Source organism: Neospora caninum, chromosome Ia, assembly GCF_000208865.1.
Source record: "Neospora caninum Liverpool complete genome, chromosome Ia".
NCBI classification, from domain to species: domain Eukaryota; phylum Apicomplexa; class Conoidasida; order Eucoccidiorida; family Sarcocystidae; genus Neospora; species Neospora caninum.
The window spans coordinates 1,445,288-1,460,909 of record NC_018385.1 but is presented as its reverse complement, the minus strand read 5'-3'; the positions used below and the strand labels follow the sequence as shown (position 1 = coordinate 1,460,909).

Here is a 15,622-nt window from a genome sequence, read left to right as displayed (position 1 = left end):
GTCTCTACACTTGAGCGGTACTCTCTGGTGCACGAACATCCTATGCGTGGGTCGCGATTATTCACAGAGAACGCCGCCGAGCGCGGCATGGCGACTCTCGCCACTCTCTCCACAAAGCCGCCGACAGATTCGTTCACCTGCGCACCCTTCGCCTTGCCCACAACCAACTACACGAGCGGCGGGAGAGCCGGCCTAGTAGACACGAGACGGAGCACGTTTGAACGTCTAGTTTGCCCGCTGCATTCGCTCTCCGCCCCAACTACACGAGCGGCGGGAGAGCCGGCCTAGTAGACACGAGACGGAGCACGTTTGAACGTCTAGTTTGCCCGCTGCATTCGCTCTCCGCCCCAACTACACGAGCGGCGGGAGAGCCGGCCTAGTAGACACGAGACGGAGCACGTTTGAACGTCTAGTTTGCCCGCTGCATTCGCTCCGTCTAAAGGTTCCCCGTTTCCTTCCGCTCACCACTCTTTGCCCCCCTGGCTTGTCGAAATGTCCACAAAAGACTCACTCGAAATGCCCGAGTGAATCGCTCGAAATGTCCAAAGGAATCGCTCGAGCGATTCTCTCGCAGCCGTCAAGGGGAGACGCACGCCGGCGCTGCTGACAGCGGAGAGAGTCCGGTGGAGACACTTTGGATTTGAGGAGCGTCGAAAAGAGGGGTTTTAAGGTGAAGCGAAACGCGGTCCGTTGCTTTCGCGTTCGTTTCTGCAGGGCACTCTGCAAATTTGGATCATCTGGCGCCTGTCCCAGCAAACTCACACGGACAGTTTGAGACTGCAGTTCACCGCGTCGGCGGAGACCCCTGCCGAGAAAAGAGTCTTCGCGCGACGGAATGTGTCGCATGGAAGAGAGAAACGAGCGGAAGTGACCTTTCCTTGCACGCGCGAGGAGATTGACCGCAAGCAACGAGGCGGTCGCGGCGAAACCGAGACAAGCGACGGTGGAGCCGTCGCAGAGGGGCGAGATTGTCCCAGTCGTGCCTCTCTCTCTGTCGGATTCGCATCTATGTCCCTTGAAAAGGAGCGAGAAGAGAGCTGCCGAATCGCGATTTTCTTCCTAGAGACGCGCACAAAAAGAGCGGCGGCACACTCAAGCGAGGCGTTTCGTCCCCCGCGGAAACCGGACAACGAAGAGCGTCGAGAGACAGGACAAGACGGTCTCCGGTGAGGGCGCGACAGCTTTGACCCGTGAAAGGGCGAGCTTTACTAGCGAAAGAAAAAGCTCGACGGTCGTGAAAAAGGACCCGCGACGGGCTCTGGTCTTAATCTAAAGATCTATCCCGGCCTCTGTTTTTTCAAACACACCGGGGCTTTCGATATTTCTACTAATTCAACGCCAAATACTTGGACAGAGGAGAGAGTGCACGACGAACAGCCTGCCGCCGTTTTCTCGCTGCTTCCTCTTCTTCACGCGCCCGAGGCTTTTTCACCGAGGCGAGTCGCAGTCCAAAACGCGCGCACGCTGCGCCGACTCGCGCGCGCGCTCTGCAGGAAAAAGCCGAAGACGACGCGTGATTTCTCGGGGAGGTCAAAGGACTCTCCAAGCACCGGCCTCTTTTTTGGCCCCGACCCAAGCGTAAATTCCGTGTGGAGAGAGAAAGGGTCATCCTGCGCGTAGAACAGGCGGTGTACACGCGGAAGAGTGCACAAAACCGCGTGCGTCGAATTCGAGACGAGGCTCCTCGAACACAGCGACGGTGATCTTTTTCTCTCCTCCTTGCGCTCTCTTCGCTCGAGAAAAGCTTGGCTGTCACTCACGCTGCGCAAAGTGCCGCAACACGCGTGTCCCAGGCGCGCTCGCAAGAAAGCCTCGCCGCAGGTTGTGTGGCGAGCAAGGGGGAAGCCGCGCGCATGCATACACCCTTCGCCAGGCTGCAGACGTGTGTCCTGTTTTCGCCGCGCTCGAGGACGGGAGAAAAAGCGGGGGGAGAGGCCGTCTCTCTCTCTCCCTGGGCACGGCTGGGAAGCCCCCTGGACACGCTCGCACAGGCTTTCTTCTGGGAAAACGGACAAGGCGGAGGAAAGCGACTTCCGCGGAAGCGATCCGAGAGACGGGGGAAGATTCCTTTTACGTCCTTTTCTGCTCCAACGCGCGCCCGCGCACGCGACTGCCTGTGTGGGGGGGCGTGTTTGCCAGTGACTCTCTCTCGTCTGCCCGCAGGGAAAACGCTCACTTTCCCGTTTTTTCGAAAACTTCCCTTTCTCATCTTCTTCTCTCCGTCTGCCGCTCCGACCGTTGTTTTTCTCGCGCTGCTCCTTCCCCTTTCTGCCACAAACTTCTCCCTGCCCGCCCCGTCCTTTTTCTCTGTCTCTCCGACCGCTCAACTCTCGCCTTTTCTCTCCTCTTCGATCTCCTGAGGAGTTTTTCGTCCAAGGTCTCGACGCGGAGCAACCGCGTGCGTCGTCTTCAAGCCAGCGCCTTCGATTTTCTTCCTCGATCTTCGCCAGGTTCCTCCAAAATGGCGGCAGGTTCGTTTCCGCGGGGTCTTCCCTTTTGGCGAGGGTTTCTTGCCCGCATATACACCTCACATTCCCTTGCGGCTGTGTGCTCCCTTCTGAGCTCTTTTCAGGGCGGTTGATTTGCGGAACAAAACGCGCGGCGGGAGGAAGAGAGAAGACTAGGGGGGGCCTCTGTTTTTGAAGCGCAACACACAGAAACGAACACGCAGCTTAGTGACACAGAGGGACTTTCTCCTTATCTCTCTTCCTTTCTGTCGCTCCTCCCTCTTTCTGCCTTTTCCCTGGAATCTCTGAGGCACTCTCTTGCCTGCGCTGCTACGTTGTCCCGGAGGTTGCCTTGAGTTTGCGCTCTTTGTGGAGCTTTTCCCGGGGGCTCCACGGGTCTCTTTCCTCTTCCTTTTCTTTTTTTCTTTCGAGAATTCCCTTTTCCTGTTTCACCCCTTTTTTTGCCCCTTTTTTTTTTTACAAATTTTTATTTCCAGTGTTTTTGTTTTCCGGGGGTTTTTTGGAGTTTTTGGCCTTTTTTAAGGGGCTTTTTTTTTTGACCGGTCTTGTCACACCTGGATTCAGGTTTCCCCTTTGGAGGCACGTCGCTTTGTCGCTGGGTCGAAGTCACTTGTCGGTCGGTTGCAGAATGCACTTTCATTTTTGGGTTTCCTCTGGGGCCACGCGTCGCTGGGGCGCTTTGTGCTGTTTCCGTGTTTCCCCCGGGGTCCTTTTCGGGGTACAGAATTTTTTTTTTGTTCCTTTTCGGGTCCTTTTCCCTGGTTGGGGTTGGCCCCCCCCCCCCCCCCCGGCGCATGTTCACCCCCTGTCTACACATGTGCACACACGCTCGTGTAGAGCCTTTTAGGTGCTCCCGCGTGTCGACTTTTCAGCCCACCTCTTATCAAGGGAACATGCTCGCCAAATGTGCATTTTCGCAGAACGCAAATGGGCAGATTTTGAGCTCGACGATGACTACGAGCTCGGCGACCTGGTGAACACAGCCACCGGGTTCGAGACAAAGCCCGACGAAGAAGGCATCAAGACCGTGACGACGTACACGCAAACGCTGCGAGGCGAAACCCTCAAGGTGAGAACAAAGGATGCAGACGAAGGCAGAAGAACGGAGGGAGAAGGCGCAGAAGAGAAAGAGAGGACCAGAGAGACAGAGAAGAAGTGTGCGAAGGTGAGAAGGCAAGTGCGCTGTGTGCATGCGCGTTCTGTGCAGGTCACCAAGAGGATTAAAGTTATCCGAAAATGCCAGCGCATTAACAAGGAGGTGTACGCGAGGAAGAACATTGTCCCTTTCGGTCTCGATGCGGAGGACGGGGATCCATCCCTGCGGGCGACGACCGTTCGGTAAGGAACGCGAGAAGCGAACAGAGAAGCAATTCCCAGGCCAAGGGTACAGGGCGAGGGGTACACAGAATCATAGAATGTTGTGTGTACATGTAAATCTAATAGAATCCTAACTAATCCACCGGTAAGAATACGTATGTCTTTGTTGGTGCTATCTTGGGATTCTTTATTGAGAGTATTTATAGCTCGCTCACAGGCAGAAGCGTGTGTTTTGTTTTTCCTCAGATCTCACGAAGAAATCGTCATCGAAGTCCCGCGCAGCAGCAAGCAACGCAAGTTCAAAGAGGAAGAAGAAGACGACGATTTCTACATGGGAGTAAGCCCTCCGTCTTACAGCGTCGATTCTCGCCACATACCCGACGGTTTACCAGTTTCTGTTGATGCAGAGAGATAAACAGATAGATAAAGAGTGTAGATTCCGTACGTCGTTCTTCGTGTTCATGCAGCCATTTGAAGGCATCGGCATGTTGGCATTAGGCATATATCGCCGTAGATATACACACAGAAAGATACATCTGCAGATGCACGTGTGTGTGTGTGTACGTGTTCGCACGCGCCTGCGGGGAGCGCGGTCTGCTGATGTGTTCAGTGGCTCTCCGTGCGCGCGCCTCCATCCTTTTCTCTTTTTGTTTTGGTTTTGCGCAGGACTTGAATCCTTCCAAAACGTCGCGCGACTTGCGCCAGAAATTCCGAGCCCTCAGAGAAGACGACGACGGGGTGAGAATCTCTTCCAAAGACGTGTCTCTTTGCGCTCCAGCCAGAGACGGGGGGAAACGAGAAGAGGAGACCGAAACGTCGTAGGGTTTTGAAACCCAACGCTTTCAGAGGGAGACATGACCACATGCTTGCGTCATGTATTTACATGTACGTAGGTATGTAAGGTATGTATGGATGTATTTACATTTATGTATATGTATGTATATATATGTGTGTATGTATATATCTGCATTGTTTGCGTTTTGCATGCAGGGTGCTGCTGGCGGCGACGGCGATGAGGAAACGGGGTTGCGCTCAGGCGGCGCTGGCAAGTAGGTTTCTGAGTCTATTTTGCCGTCGCTTTCTCCGAGTGGCAAAAACTGCCGCGAACATTTTTGCTCTCGACTTCCTCGCTTCCCTTTGTTCAGGTGTGGGCTGACTGCGTATGCTCTCGTGTTTCGCCTTCCAGGTACATCCCGCGCGCGAGGAGAGACGGCGAGACTCTCAAGGATGTGGAAAACCGCCGCCGCGAAGAGTGCACAATCCGCGTTACGAACTTGAGCGAAGATGTGAAGGACGAGGATCTGACGGAGTTGTTCGGGAAAATCGGGAAGATCGATCGCATCTACCTCGCCAAACACAAGTACGTGCATGCAGCGACTTTTTTGTTGCCGCGCGCTTGCGGGGGCCGACACAGGTTGGCAGAAAAACACGCGCAGTGTGTGTGGACGAGGAGCCTTTGCATGCATGTACTTACCAATGTATGTATGTATATATATATATATATACATATAGAGAGAGAGAGAGAGATCCTATGTGGAGGGACAGCTGTGGGGAGATATATATGTTGTAGGAGTATGTTTTTCTAGTCGGTGGAGGTTGTCGGAAAGGAGACGAGACGCTCAGGTTGGCGTTTTTCTGGTGCACTGAGGCCTCACTGCTTGTTGCGTAGTCTTGATTGCGAGCAAATCGCGGAGTATCTACACTGGACCCAAGTTAATTGCTCTGTGTTCTTTTCAGGGAGAAGAAGTGCAGCAAGGGGTTCGCCTTCATCACTTACCAACGAAGAGAAGACGCCGTGCGTGCAATTCGACAGCTCAATCGTCACGGCTACGACAACTTGCTCCTCAACGTAAGTGCCCAGGTTTTCTGGCATTCGAGTGTTCCCCGAAACCGCTGTGTCTCTTACGCTTCTGTATTCTTTTTGGGACACGTCGCAATCGACTGACCAGGCACAACGCTTCACAATGCACCCTGTTGGTCCCCGCTGAGATACGCAGAATGTGCATGCAGGGCGGTAGATTTGCATGGAACATGCCTGTTTCGTGCCCAGTCCGTGGTATGTATATATATATATATATATGTAGACGTATATTTATGCAGAAGTCGTTGTTGGTATCGGATGTGATTGTGTTGCATACAGTGTGCATGTGGGTATGAAATGTTTTCATTTGTTTCTATCCACTTCTGTCTATGCATATAGCTGTATGTAACTGATGCCAGATGTAAATCGGCGTATTTCCGAGAGTTGTGTGAACGTCGCTTTTCGTGTTTCATGTTTGCTCTTCTCGCTTGGTTCCGCAGGTCGAGTGGGCCAAGCCTTCGAACAGGGATCGATAGAGGAAACAGACTCAACAGGCATGCATACACCCGCTGGACTGCTCGGAGGAAGGCGATGGCCACCGTCGCGTTTGGTTTGTGGTTCTTTTCCCGCTTCGCGGCCGTGCTCTCTTCAGGGTGAGAGCTCTGGTGAAAGCCGAAAACCAAGCGAGGAGGCGGGGGAGGAAGAGGAGGCTCGAGAACTCGACCTGTCGCTCTTCACCGGACTGTCTCTCGGAACCTCACACAGCGGGGTTGGGCGAAGGGGAGCATTTCGGGGCATGTGTGCTGCCGAGAGGCTTCCATGGGAGAGTCGAAGCGGAGAGTGGGTCATCACTGATTCGTTTTCTCTCAAAATTGTTACTTCTCTCTGTGGGTGCGCTTTGGTCGCAACGCTTTCGTGGAAAAACACCCTGTGCACAACGGAGTGTGCAACTGCAACTACATGTTTAGATGCAAATTTAAGCATGTGTATTTAAACGGATAGGGTTGCAATTAGGAAAATGCCTGTCTAGGTCGTCTCGCCAGCCCTGTGCTTAAAGTGAAGATGTTTACCTCGGGGCATGAGGCGTACCCTTCTGAAGGACCAGCCCCGAGTAGGCAAAGAAAGTGTTTTCGCGCGCTTCACATTCTCCTTGGACGTTCGCGATGCTATTTAGGAAACTGGTCGGCTGTACGTACATGACTGAGGTCGCCAGAAGATCTGGTCTTTCGAAAGAGGTGCTTTCCAGCACAGAAGCAACACGAATAACAGAGCATTCAGCACAGGAAGTTGCCTGTGCCCACACAGTGCGCACCAGGCGTCTATTGCGGGAACGCCGAGGTGGATGTAGAATTATAAGTGTATCAGCACGCTGGTGGAAACATCATACACGAATACCCACAGATTCCCTCCTGTCCGTAGTGTTTTATATATATATATACGCATAGAGATGTAAACATGTGACCAGATGTATGTAAATATGTGAAAGTATACAATGTGTTTTATTTGATACAGTTTTATGTGAGTGTCTGGAGTTCGAAAAAGATAGGGGCGTCCGCCCACATGAAGAGAACGCAAGTTTCCAATTGAAGACCAAGCGGCAGCTCTCCCAGGACTTGACTCAACAGCCAGTCCCCATGCGACTCGCTTCGCTCGACTCAAAAACACACGTTTTTTACAAAGTTCTGAAGACATATACAAGGAGATTACTGTTTACAACTATATAAGGAGGTATGCATGCTGGTATACAGATGCGTGTATATATGTATGCACGGGTTTATGTAAGTGTTCCAGTATGTATTATCTTTCAGTCTCTATAGAGAGGTATGTTTGGCGTTACATATGGATGTGTTTATCTGGACATGAATATCTCTGCATAAAAATGCGGTTGCGTGTACGAGTGAAATGTACACAACTTCGGTGGAGGGTATCTTTTCCAGCGCGGGGAAAATCCGCGAGACCGCTGTCGCAGAGACCGGCTTCCTCTTTGTGTTCAACAGCAAAGGTGAAAAGCAGGAAAGAACGTAGTCTTCGGCAAGAAAAGTCGCGCTTCCTTCGCTGTGTGTTCTCGCTTTGGAAATCCGGCGCTTTTCCGTTTCCTCTCGCAACGGCCCGCGCACCCAGCCGCTGCCGAGAAGTGAGAGTAAGGGGGGGGGGGCTCCGCTGGGACCGAAGTGCGCAAATGCGCGATTGCTGTCAGAAGCACATAGAAGCGTCTCTCGCATGCATGCGCTTCTCTTGGCGGGACGTAAAACGGCTTGATTCCCTGCTTAGACTCCAAAATGCGGATTTACCTCCCTGTGGATACCTCCGCTTCAACGCGTCCTGTGAAGTCGTTCGCGTTGTCCTCTGCAAACGGCGGCAGCAACTTAGCTTCCTCTCACTTTGCAAGACAACTCTATCGCAACGCAGTCGGCTACTCGCGCGCATGCGCATTTCTCGATTTTCAACGCTTTTATAGTCACCCAAAAATCACGGTGGGCATCCTCCTCACGCTGTTGGGCATCCTCCTCACGCTGTTTGCGGTGTACATACACCTCCGGCTCCATCCGCGGCGTCCCGACGCCGCAGTCTCTTGTGGCGCTCACAATACGCCGTTCAGCCTGATCCGTTTTCAGAGCCATTCAGGTAGAAGACACACACACTGTCTATCTCGCTTCTCTGTCCTGGTCCGAGAAGCTCTGACGTCTCTCGGCGCCCGTCGAAATTCGCGCCAAGAACGGCGGCGACCAGTAACTTGCCGTGGTTTGTTCTGGTGTACGTACACCCCGTACAGAGCTTGTCGGTGCGAAGACGCCCAGTGCCAACGAGGGTGACTCGCAGAAGGTATATCTTTGGGGGCTGGTTTCAGCCCCGTATGACTGGGTATTTTCAAAGGAGCTGTCTTCTCCAGATACTTTGTAGTTACCAGGTTTCTGCCCGTGGGGAAATACCTGCTCAGTTTTCGTCCGTCGGGAGGCGTCGCTCTGTCTTTCCGGCTCCGAAACGCCGGCTTCGCTCCTGTCCGACTTTGCACTTGAAGGTCGACTGGTCAAAAAACGCTGAGAGAGGAAGCGAACGGCGAGACACCCTGCTGAAAGAAGGGCCATGGGCAGGACGGGGAAGAATAGGAGGAAACTGTACACTGGAGAAGAAAGAAAGGAACAGACCGAAGAGAAGAGAGCCCAACAAAGAAACAAGACTAAGGAGGTGCATCTAGTGTTCACTTCTCTCGTCACTGCACTCCTCAATCGACTGCCTCTCCGTTTCTGGCTCTGTGGACCCGCTGCCTCCCTGTCTTCGTCTCACTCCTCTCCTCTGGAGGCTCTCTGTGTGGAAAGGAGAGAAGAAAGCACGAGGACGGACAGCAGGCTGCGAGGGAGAACAAGCCGCCACGAGCCGAGAAGGAGACAGAGAATGTCCGCCTGTGGGTTGAGAGGAAGCAAGAGAGCATAGGAAGAACGGCAGATGAGCAAGAAAGGGAGAAGGAAAGAGAAGGAGAAAGGAACCAAGAACATACAAGATGGAAGAACAACAAAGAGTACGAGAGAACTGCGTGCTGTAACGCGTTTTTCCTTCTGGTCAAAACTGACTAGTATCTTTTCCCAGTTCTCCTGTTTCCGATACCCCTCTCCAATTATTTCTCTGTGTGTCTCTGCCTGTCGCTCTCCCCGCTCTCTGGCACCCTCCCTTTCGTTCTCTGATCTGGAGCTCTCTGGGTTGCCCTCTTTTTTCGGTCTCTGCGTTTCGCTCTCGGTCTCGCTCTCTCTGCGTTCTTCTCTCTCTCCATTATTCTCTGCTTCTCTTCTTTTCGATCTGGTTCTCTCTCTCTGCTACAGCAGTGTGAACTGTCCCTCTTGGAGACGGCTACGTGCTGTCTGAGGGAAGAGAGCATCGAAGGAAGAAGAGAATCAGCGGAACGGGAGTCAGAAGAGACAGTGCAGGATGAAAGTTCTGAAGAGGGGAGATTGAGTCTTCCTCGGAGAGACAGGAGAGCCCTGGTGGTTTCCGAAGCCTCCTTCGACGAGTGCCTGCAGAGTTGCGATCGCCAGAGTCTAGAAAGTGAGAAGGAAGCGAGAGAAGAAGTTGAGACTAGGAAAGACAGGACCACCGCTGGGCAGAGAACCGCAAAATGAGACACAGAGAGCCACCTTTTTCGGAAAAAGCGAGGGGAACGCGGTACAAAAACAACGCAAAACGACGATGGAAAGCCGATACACCCTTGACCGTTCGCGTCTGAGGATTTTTCGAGAGGAAAACTCCGGAAACTGTGCAGCAAGAGGAACCGGCGGACATGCGAAACGGCCGCGAGGGCGGAGACGAAAGAAAGGGAGAACAGGCGATTAAGAAGGCAGACTACGGAGCGCAGACGGTCTGAGATTTGTAGAGAAGTTTATAAACTTAAGCTAAGGAGAGGGCCGTCACCTCTGTGCTCACGCCACGTGAAGAAGGAGACACTGCCCGGAGACCCAGTAGCTCTGGGATGCAGAAACCCCCCTGTTCACTCCAGTCACAGAGGAAAAGTGTGGGGAGGCACGCGACAGCGGATATTCTCCCGTGGGTTCTAGAGAGAAGGCACGGATTCTGCTCCTTAACGCCAAGTATTCGAAACTAGCAAGCAACCCCAGTTAAAGCGGGAGAGAGACGGTCTCGGCCGACGAGCGTTTGGTTTCTATGCCTGGGAAGTGCGAAGGCTTGCCTTTCCCTCGCACGCAGAAAAACACACACGTACACGCTCCCCCCAACGCACGAAAGAGGCCTTTTCTACAGCATCGAGCGCACACCCAACGGTAGATAGAGACAAGTTGACTCTCGAAAGGAAAAGAAACGCGAGAGCGGCAGATGATGCGGGACTAAGCCTGTCCCTTTCTGCATGTTTTGCGACGTGTCTCCTGCTCCTCTCTGTCCCTCTCCATCGTTTTTTCCCTCTCCATCGTTCTTTCCCTCTCCATCGTTCTTTCCCTCGCTTTCTGCCCCACTCTCTCGTAGACTTGGTCGTGGCGTTGTGGGAGAAGCTTCAAAACGCGCACAACTCGCGGGTGAACGGCGACGAGGTGCTGCCCTCGCCTTTTCTCGGCTTTGCCAATGAAGCGGAACGAAACGAAGCCGAAGTGCCGAAAAGCGAGGAAGACGTGACGTGGCCACTCGGCAAAAGCAACCGTGGAGAGATGGATAAACGAAGAAGGCCTTCGCGAGAAGACCAACTCGTTCCAGCGCCCACAGTCCTCCCCCCTCCTGGCGGCCTCAGAGGAAAAACCGAGAAAAGACAAGCGCCGCCGCACCTCTGGAGTGTCTCTGCAGGCCCAGCCGGTGACCGGCCTGCGAGTCCAGCTCGGCCGACAAAGTTCGCCTTCTCGTCTTCCCCGTCTCTTGCAGGGAAGCTGGGAAGCTCTCCCTGGAAGAGCCGAGAGGCGAACAAAACGACAGAGGCTTCGGAGGCTGCCGACCCTTTGCAGGCGAAGACGGAGGGTGACGAAGGCGGAAGAACCGGAGAGGACGAAGGGCGAGAGGCTCGAGATTCCAGAGCACTCGAACAGGAAGTCGATCTGGTGACTCAAGCGGCCACAGGCGGTTCATCTTCGCTCTTTTCTTCCCCTCAGGCCGCCTCGGCGCTTCCCGGGAAGTCTAGCGCTTCCTCCACGATTCGAACCGAACAAGAGAGACGAGGCGGAGCGCGGTCGGGCCCCGAGGGGACACTCTTCCCAGGAGACAGAAACCCCCGAAAGGAGACAGATGCCCGCGAGCAGGAAGGGATTTTGGGGCGAGAGAAGAAAGAGGAGCAAAAGGCTGTGGAGGGCATTCCTTTGTTTTTTCCGTTTTCTTCACCTCGGGGAAAACCGAGCAGCTCTCCTCTGGGAGCTGCAGAGAAACCTGCTTTGAGTTGTCTTCGGCCTCAGAACCGGGACGAGGTTCCCAACGCTTCGCAGATTCAACACGACCTTCGACTCTGCCTCTCCGCGTACGACGCGCGCCGCGCTCGCTCTCGGATGCAGAGCCCCAGTAAGAAGCGCGCGACAGAAAAGGGAGAGAGAGATGACGCAGGACGAGGCGGGAGCGCGAAGAGAGACGCCAGGGCCGGACACCGAGGCGAGACGAACTCTGAGGAAGCAGAACTCGGGAAAGGGCGAACCCGTGGAGAGCAGAGAGAAGAGGGAGACAGCTCCAGGACACTTCAAAGCGAGGGAGAAGAGAAAGAGGAGAACGCGGAAAGCTCAGGGAAGACAACCTCGGAGTCCAGAGAAAGGGAGAAGGAACCTGACGCAGAAGACGAGGAAATGCTTCCTCCTTCCGAAACAAGTCTTCGTCTTCCTCTCGGCTCGACTTCTCCTTCTCTGCAGGTCTCGAATGAAAAACAAAGCACGAAAGACGAGAAGCTTGCTACGCCAGTTCCCGGGCATTCTGGACCGGAAAAAAGAGCAGATGACGCGCTCGGCCTCAACAAAAACCAAGCGGGGGTGGAGCGACGCCGCGACGTTCTCCACGGTTTGCCGTCTTCGCCCGACGCCTGTCTCCGTCCGGGGCTCCCGCCGGCCTTGCGTGTCTGTACAGAGTCGCAGTCATTCGCTTTCTGTCGATTCGTTAGCGCGGTCGAGTCGGAGACGTTTGCCACCGCCAGGCAACTCAGCCTGGTCTCCGCACCTTCAGAAGGAAACGAAAAGCGCGCTGTCTCGCCCAATGTCGCGGAGAAGGACCAGTCGCCTTCTGCGTCAGAATTCGTTAAATCTTCTGCATCCTTCCCGCTCTCGCCGTGCGGAGAAGGCTCCCGTTCGGCGGGAGGAGAAAGAGGCGGTGACGAGCACGAGTGTAGCCACAAACAGTCTACGGTGTCGGTACACCCCAGACAAGAGGCGAAGGAGGACCGAGAAGAAGACCGAGACAGAGAGAGTGAAGTCACCGAAGGAGAAGAAAGCAAAGACACACGCCGAAATGGGACAGGCAAGGGGAGACAGGAGGAAACGGATTCGAAGGGGACAGCCACGGAAGCAGAGAAAGGGGAGAAAGGAGAGAGGGGGAAGGGAGAAGAAAGATATGGAAAAGGAGAGGGAGAGGATGGAGGAGACCGGGAAGCCGCCGCGTCTTTCGGCTGGGCGTGCTGTCTCCAGAAAAGCCCACTTGTTGATCCTGTGGAAGAAACAAGTTGGCGGTGTGACGAGAATCCCCAGAGGGATCGTGGACGCGAAGCTGAAGAGCGAGAAGAAAGAGAAAGAACCTCGAAGGATGGCGCACGTTCTTCTCCCTTCTCGTCGGCATGCGCTCCACTCCATGCGTTGCCTGTGGCTCTTTCCCAGCCCTCTCCACACTCTTCAGAAGTGACAGGTCAACCTGCCGGCGCTCTCCCGCCTTCTCCTGAGAGCCTCGCTCGCAGGTATCGCTGGCGTCGTGTCTATACAGTCGGCATATCGGCGAGCAAAGACAGATGGTCTTATGGACGAGAAGCGCTGCGCTCCATGCCACAGAACAAAGGAGGAATCTGGAGACAGAGAGGGCGGATTTGCCTCAGGGCGCGACGACGCGAAGGCAGCCGAGTCGGGGCACGGGGAAAGGGAATGCGACAAGGACACCTCGCGCTGGGAAAAGCAAAAAGCGAGTTCTTCGTCAGCGCGTCGTTCTCCGAGGCTCGACAGGCCTCTTCGGACCCTCTGAAAGGAAGAGGAACGCGACCGACAGAAGGCAGCGCGAGAGACAGAGACAGCAGCGAGGCGCGGCAGCCAGAAACCACAAAAGATTTAGGCATCCACTTCCGCGAAGAAGGCAGAGAAAGCGAGAAAAGCCCGTCATCTCAAGAAACGGAATCGAGAGAAAAAATGGAATCGAGAGAAGAAACGGAATCGAGAAAGGAAACGAAAACGAGAGAAGCAACGGAAACGAGAGAAGAAACGGAAGCGAGAGAAGAAACGAAAACGAGAGAAGAAACGGAATCGAGAAGAAAAATGGAAAGGAAAAAAGAAGCTGCCGAAACAGGAGGGCTCCACGGCATGCCTGTAGGAGACAGTCGCGGAACATTGTTGGCAAGCGTCTCGGCGCTCCGAGAACAGGAAGCGCTTCAAGGGGACCGCGAGACAGCGCGCCTTGTTCGTGGAGCAGTTTTGCCTGATGGGCCGAGATCCGCTTTAGGGTTTCAGCGCCTGGCATTTTCATCAGCAGTTCTGAAAACCATAGAGTCTCGCGACCTTCCGGCATCCGTGGCGGGACGGGAGATGCCGAACCACCCGCCGCTCGAAACGCGACCAGTTCTCTCCCTCACGGGTCTTGCTATCTGCGAAGCCTCTCCCCTCCTTCTCGCGCCGCGTGCTTCTGCAGGTCGCCCTTCTTCTTTGTCTGTTTCCTCAGCGCATCCTCCGCTCCCGTCTCCATCTTCCCCTTCTCTTCCTCCTCTCCCATCTCCATCTTCCCCTCCTCTTCCTTCTCTTCCTCCTCTTTGGGTTTTGTCGCCGCGGTTGCCGCATGCGAGCGAAGAGGCGGAGATGGCGGGACGGACCGCCGTTGCAGCGCCCGCCGAGGGGGGGCGAGTCTCCGCGGCCATGTCAGTGGACGACAGTGACGGGGAAAACGCGACGGAGGCGGCGCACGTCGAGGGATTTGTTTTCTCTCCAGTCGAACGGGGCGCAAACGCGCCGCAGGCAAGGCGAGGAAGAGGACGAGGCGAAGAAAAGGGCATGCTCAAGACCGCGACGGGAAGGATGGAGTCACACGGGGAGAATCGGGTCTCTGAGTGGCGCTGGCGAGGAGAAGACGAGGGGGAAGAGGCGGGAGAGAGGACCGAGAAGGGGAAGGCTGTCGCGCGGTGGGCAACACTGTCTTCTCCACCTGGCGAGAAGGAGGAAGAGAGCGAAGGATGTGCACTCTGTCTCCGATCTCACAGAGAGCGCTGCGCCTACCGCCGAGTCAGGTCGCGGCGTCATTCGCGGGGAGGATGCGAGGAAGAAATCGACGAGCTGACAGAAGAAAAGGGCGAAAGTCGAACAGAGAAAGGAAGAAGCCGGGAGCAAGGGACAGACAGGAACGCGCGCCTCACGGAGACAAAGACAGAAAGAGAAACAGGGGAAAGAGAACGCGACAGCGGAAAGTCCTCCCTGTCGGGATCTGGCCAAAGCCACCGCGAACAGTGTCACTGTCAACCCCAACCACAGCTCGAAGCACGTCGCCAGGAAAAGAAAGACAGCGAACGAGAGACGGAAAGAGAGAGAGGAAGAGAGAAAGAAAGAGAGAAAGGAGAGAAAGGAGAGAGAGAAGGAACGCCTCGCGCCATGTGTCGGAAAGCGCGCATTTGCAGGGGTGGACGAGAGGTGTTGGGTGTCGAGGTTTTGTCGTCTTATCGAGAGCATGGATTGGATGAAATGTGCGAGGAAGAGCGCGAGGGACTTGCTGCGAACCATCACCAGTTGGTGGCGCTCCTCAACAAGCGTTTGGTCGAAGGCGTCGCGCACACTGGAGCAGGGAGAGGAGACCGAGGAAGAGACAAGACGCGGGCACAGAAAACAGACAGCGGGTCTTCTCTTTTTCGACACCCGTCTGTCCGTGACCTTCGCGGCAACTCTCCTCGAAAAGAAAAATGTGGGCGGAAAAGTGTTGCGTGCAGCAAGGCGACCTGCGAACACTTCGCGTATCGTCGCATAGGCGAGTAGTGTCGATCGCAAACACACTGTGAACGAAAGAGGGAAGAGGGACGAAAAGCGACATCGCCACATCCTTTTGTGCACAGGACGATCTGCATGAGCTGCATATTTAGGTGTGGTTGTTCAGGCATACACCCGTATAGATTTCGATTTGTGCGACTCGTATGTATCCACTTTTCTGTGAATGTGCCTTTGTGGATTTCTCTGTCTAGGGGATTCACATGTATATTCGCATGTATATGTTGTATCTGAGCTCTCTGATTACTCTGCCAAACCATAGAGTGCGGTTATTATGGTGCGGAGCTTCAGCTGCATGTTGCCTTTCGCTAGGCCACACGGAGGTGCGTGGACACCGGAGTGCGTCCGCGAGGTTCCAGGCAGAACTACGAGCCAGGAAGGAAGCGCCCAGTCCTTCTCAGTCGTTTTCGTCTCTACCGTCGTTC

At 54.6% G+C, this 15,622-nt stretch overlaps 1 protein-coding gene across 1 annotated transcript; it reads left to right on the top strand.

Moving 5' to 3' along the window:
- Positions 1 to 2,461: 2,461 nt before the first annotated feature.
- On the top strand, positions 2,462 to 15,188 carry NCLIV_001570 (eukaryotic translation initiation factor 3 subunit G-2, related; the record flags this gene model as incomplete). The annotated part of the gene is made up of 11 exons (XM_003879655.1): positions 2,462 to 2,471; positions 3,389 to 3,537; positions 3,676 to 3,806; positions 4,032 to 4,122; positions 4,452 to 4,523; positions 4,776 to 4,834; positions 4,972 to 5,145; positions 5,523 to 5,634; positions 5,926 to 5,936; positions 8,045 to 8,211; positions 10,552 to 15,188. 11 exons carry the CDS (start codon positions 2,462 to 2,464, stop codon positions 15,186 to 15,188), a joined length of 5,613 nt encoding a protein of 1,870 aa, XP_003879704.1.
- Between the last annotated feature and the right edge of the window lie 434 nt (positions 15,189 to 15,622).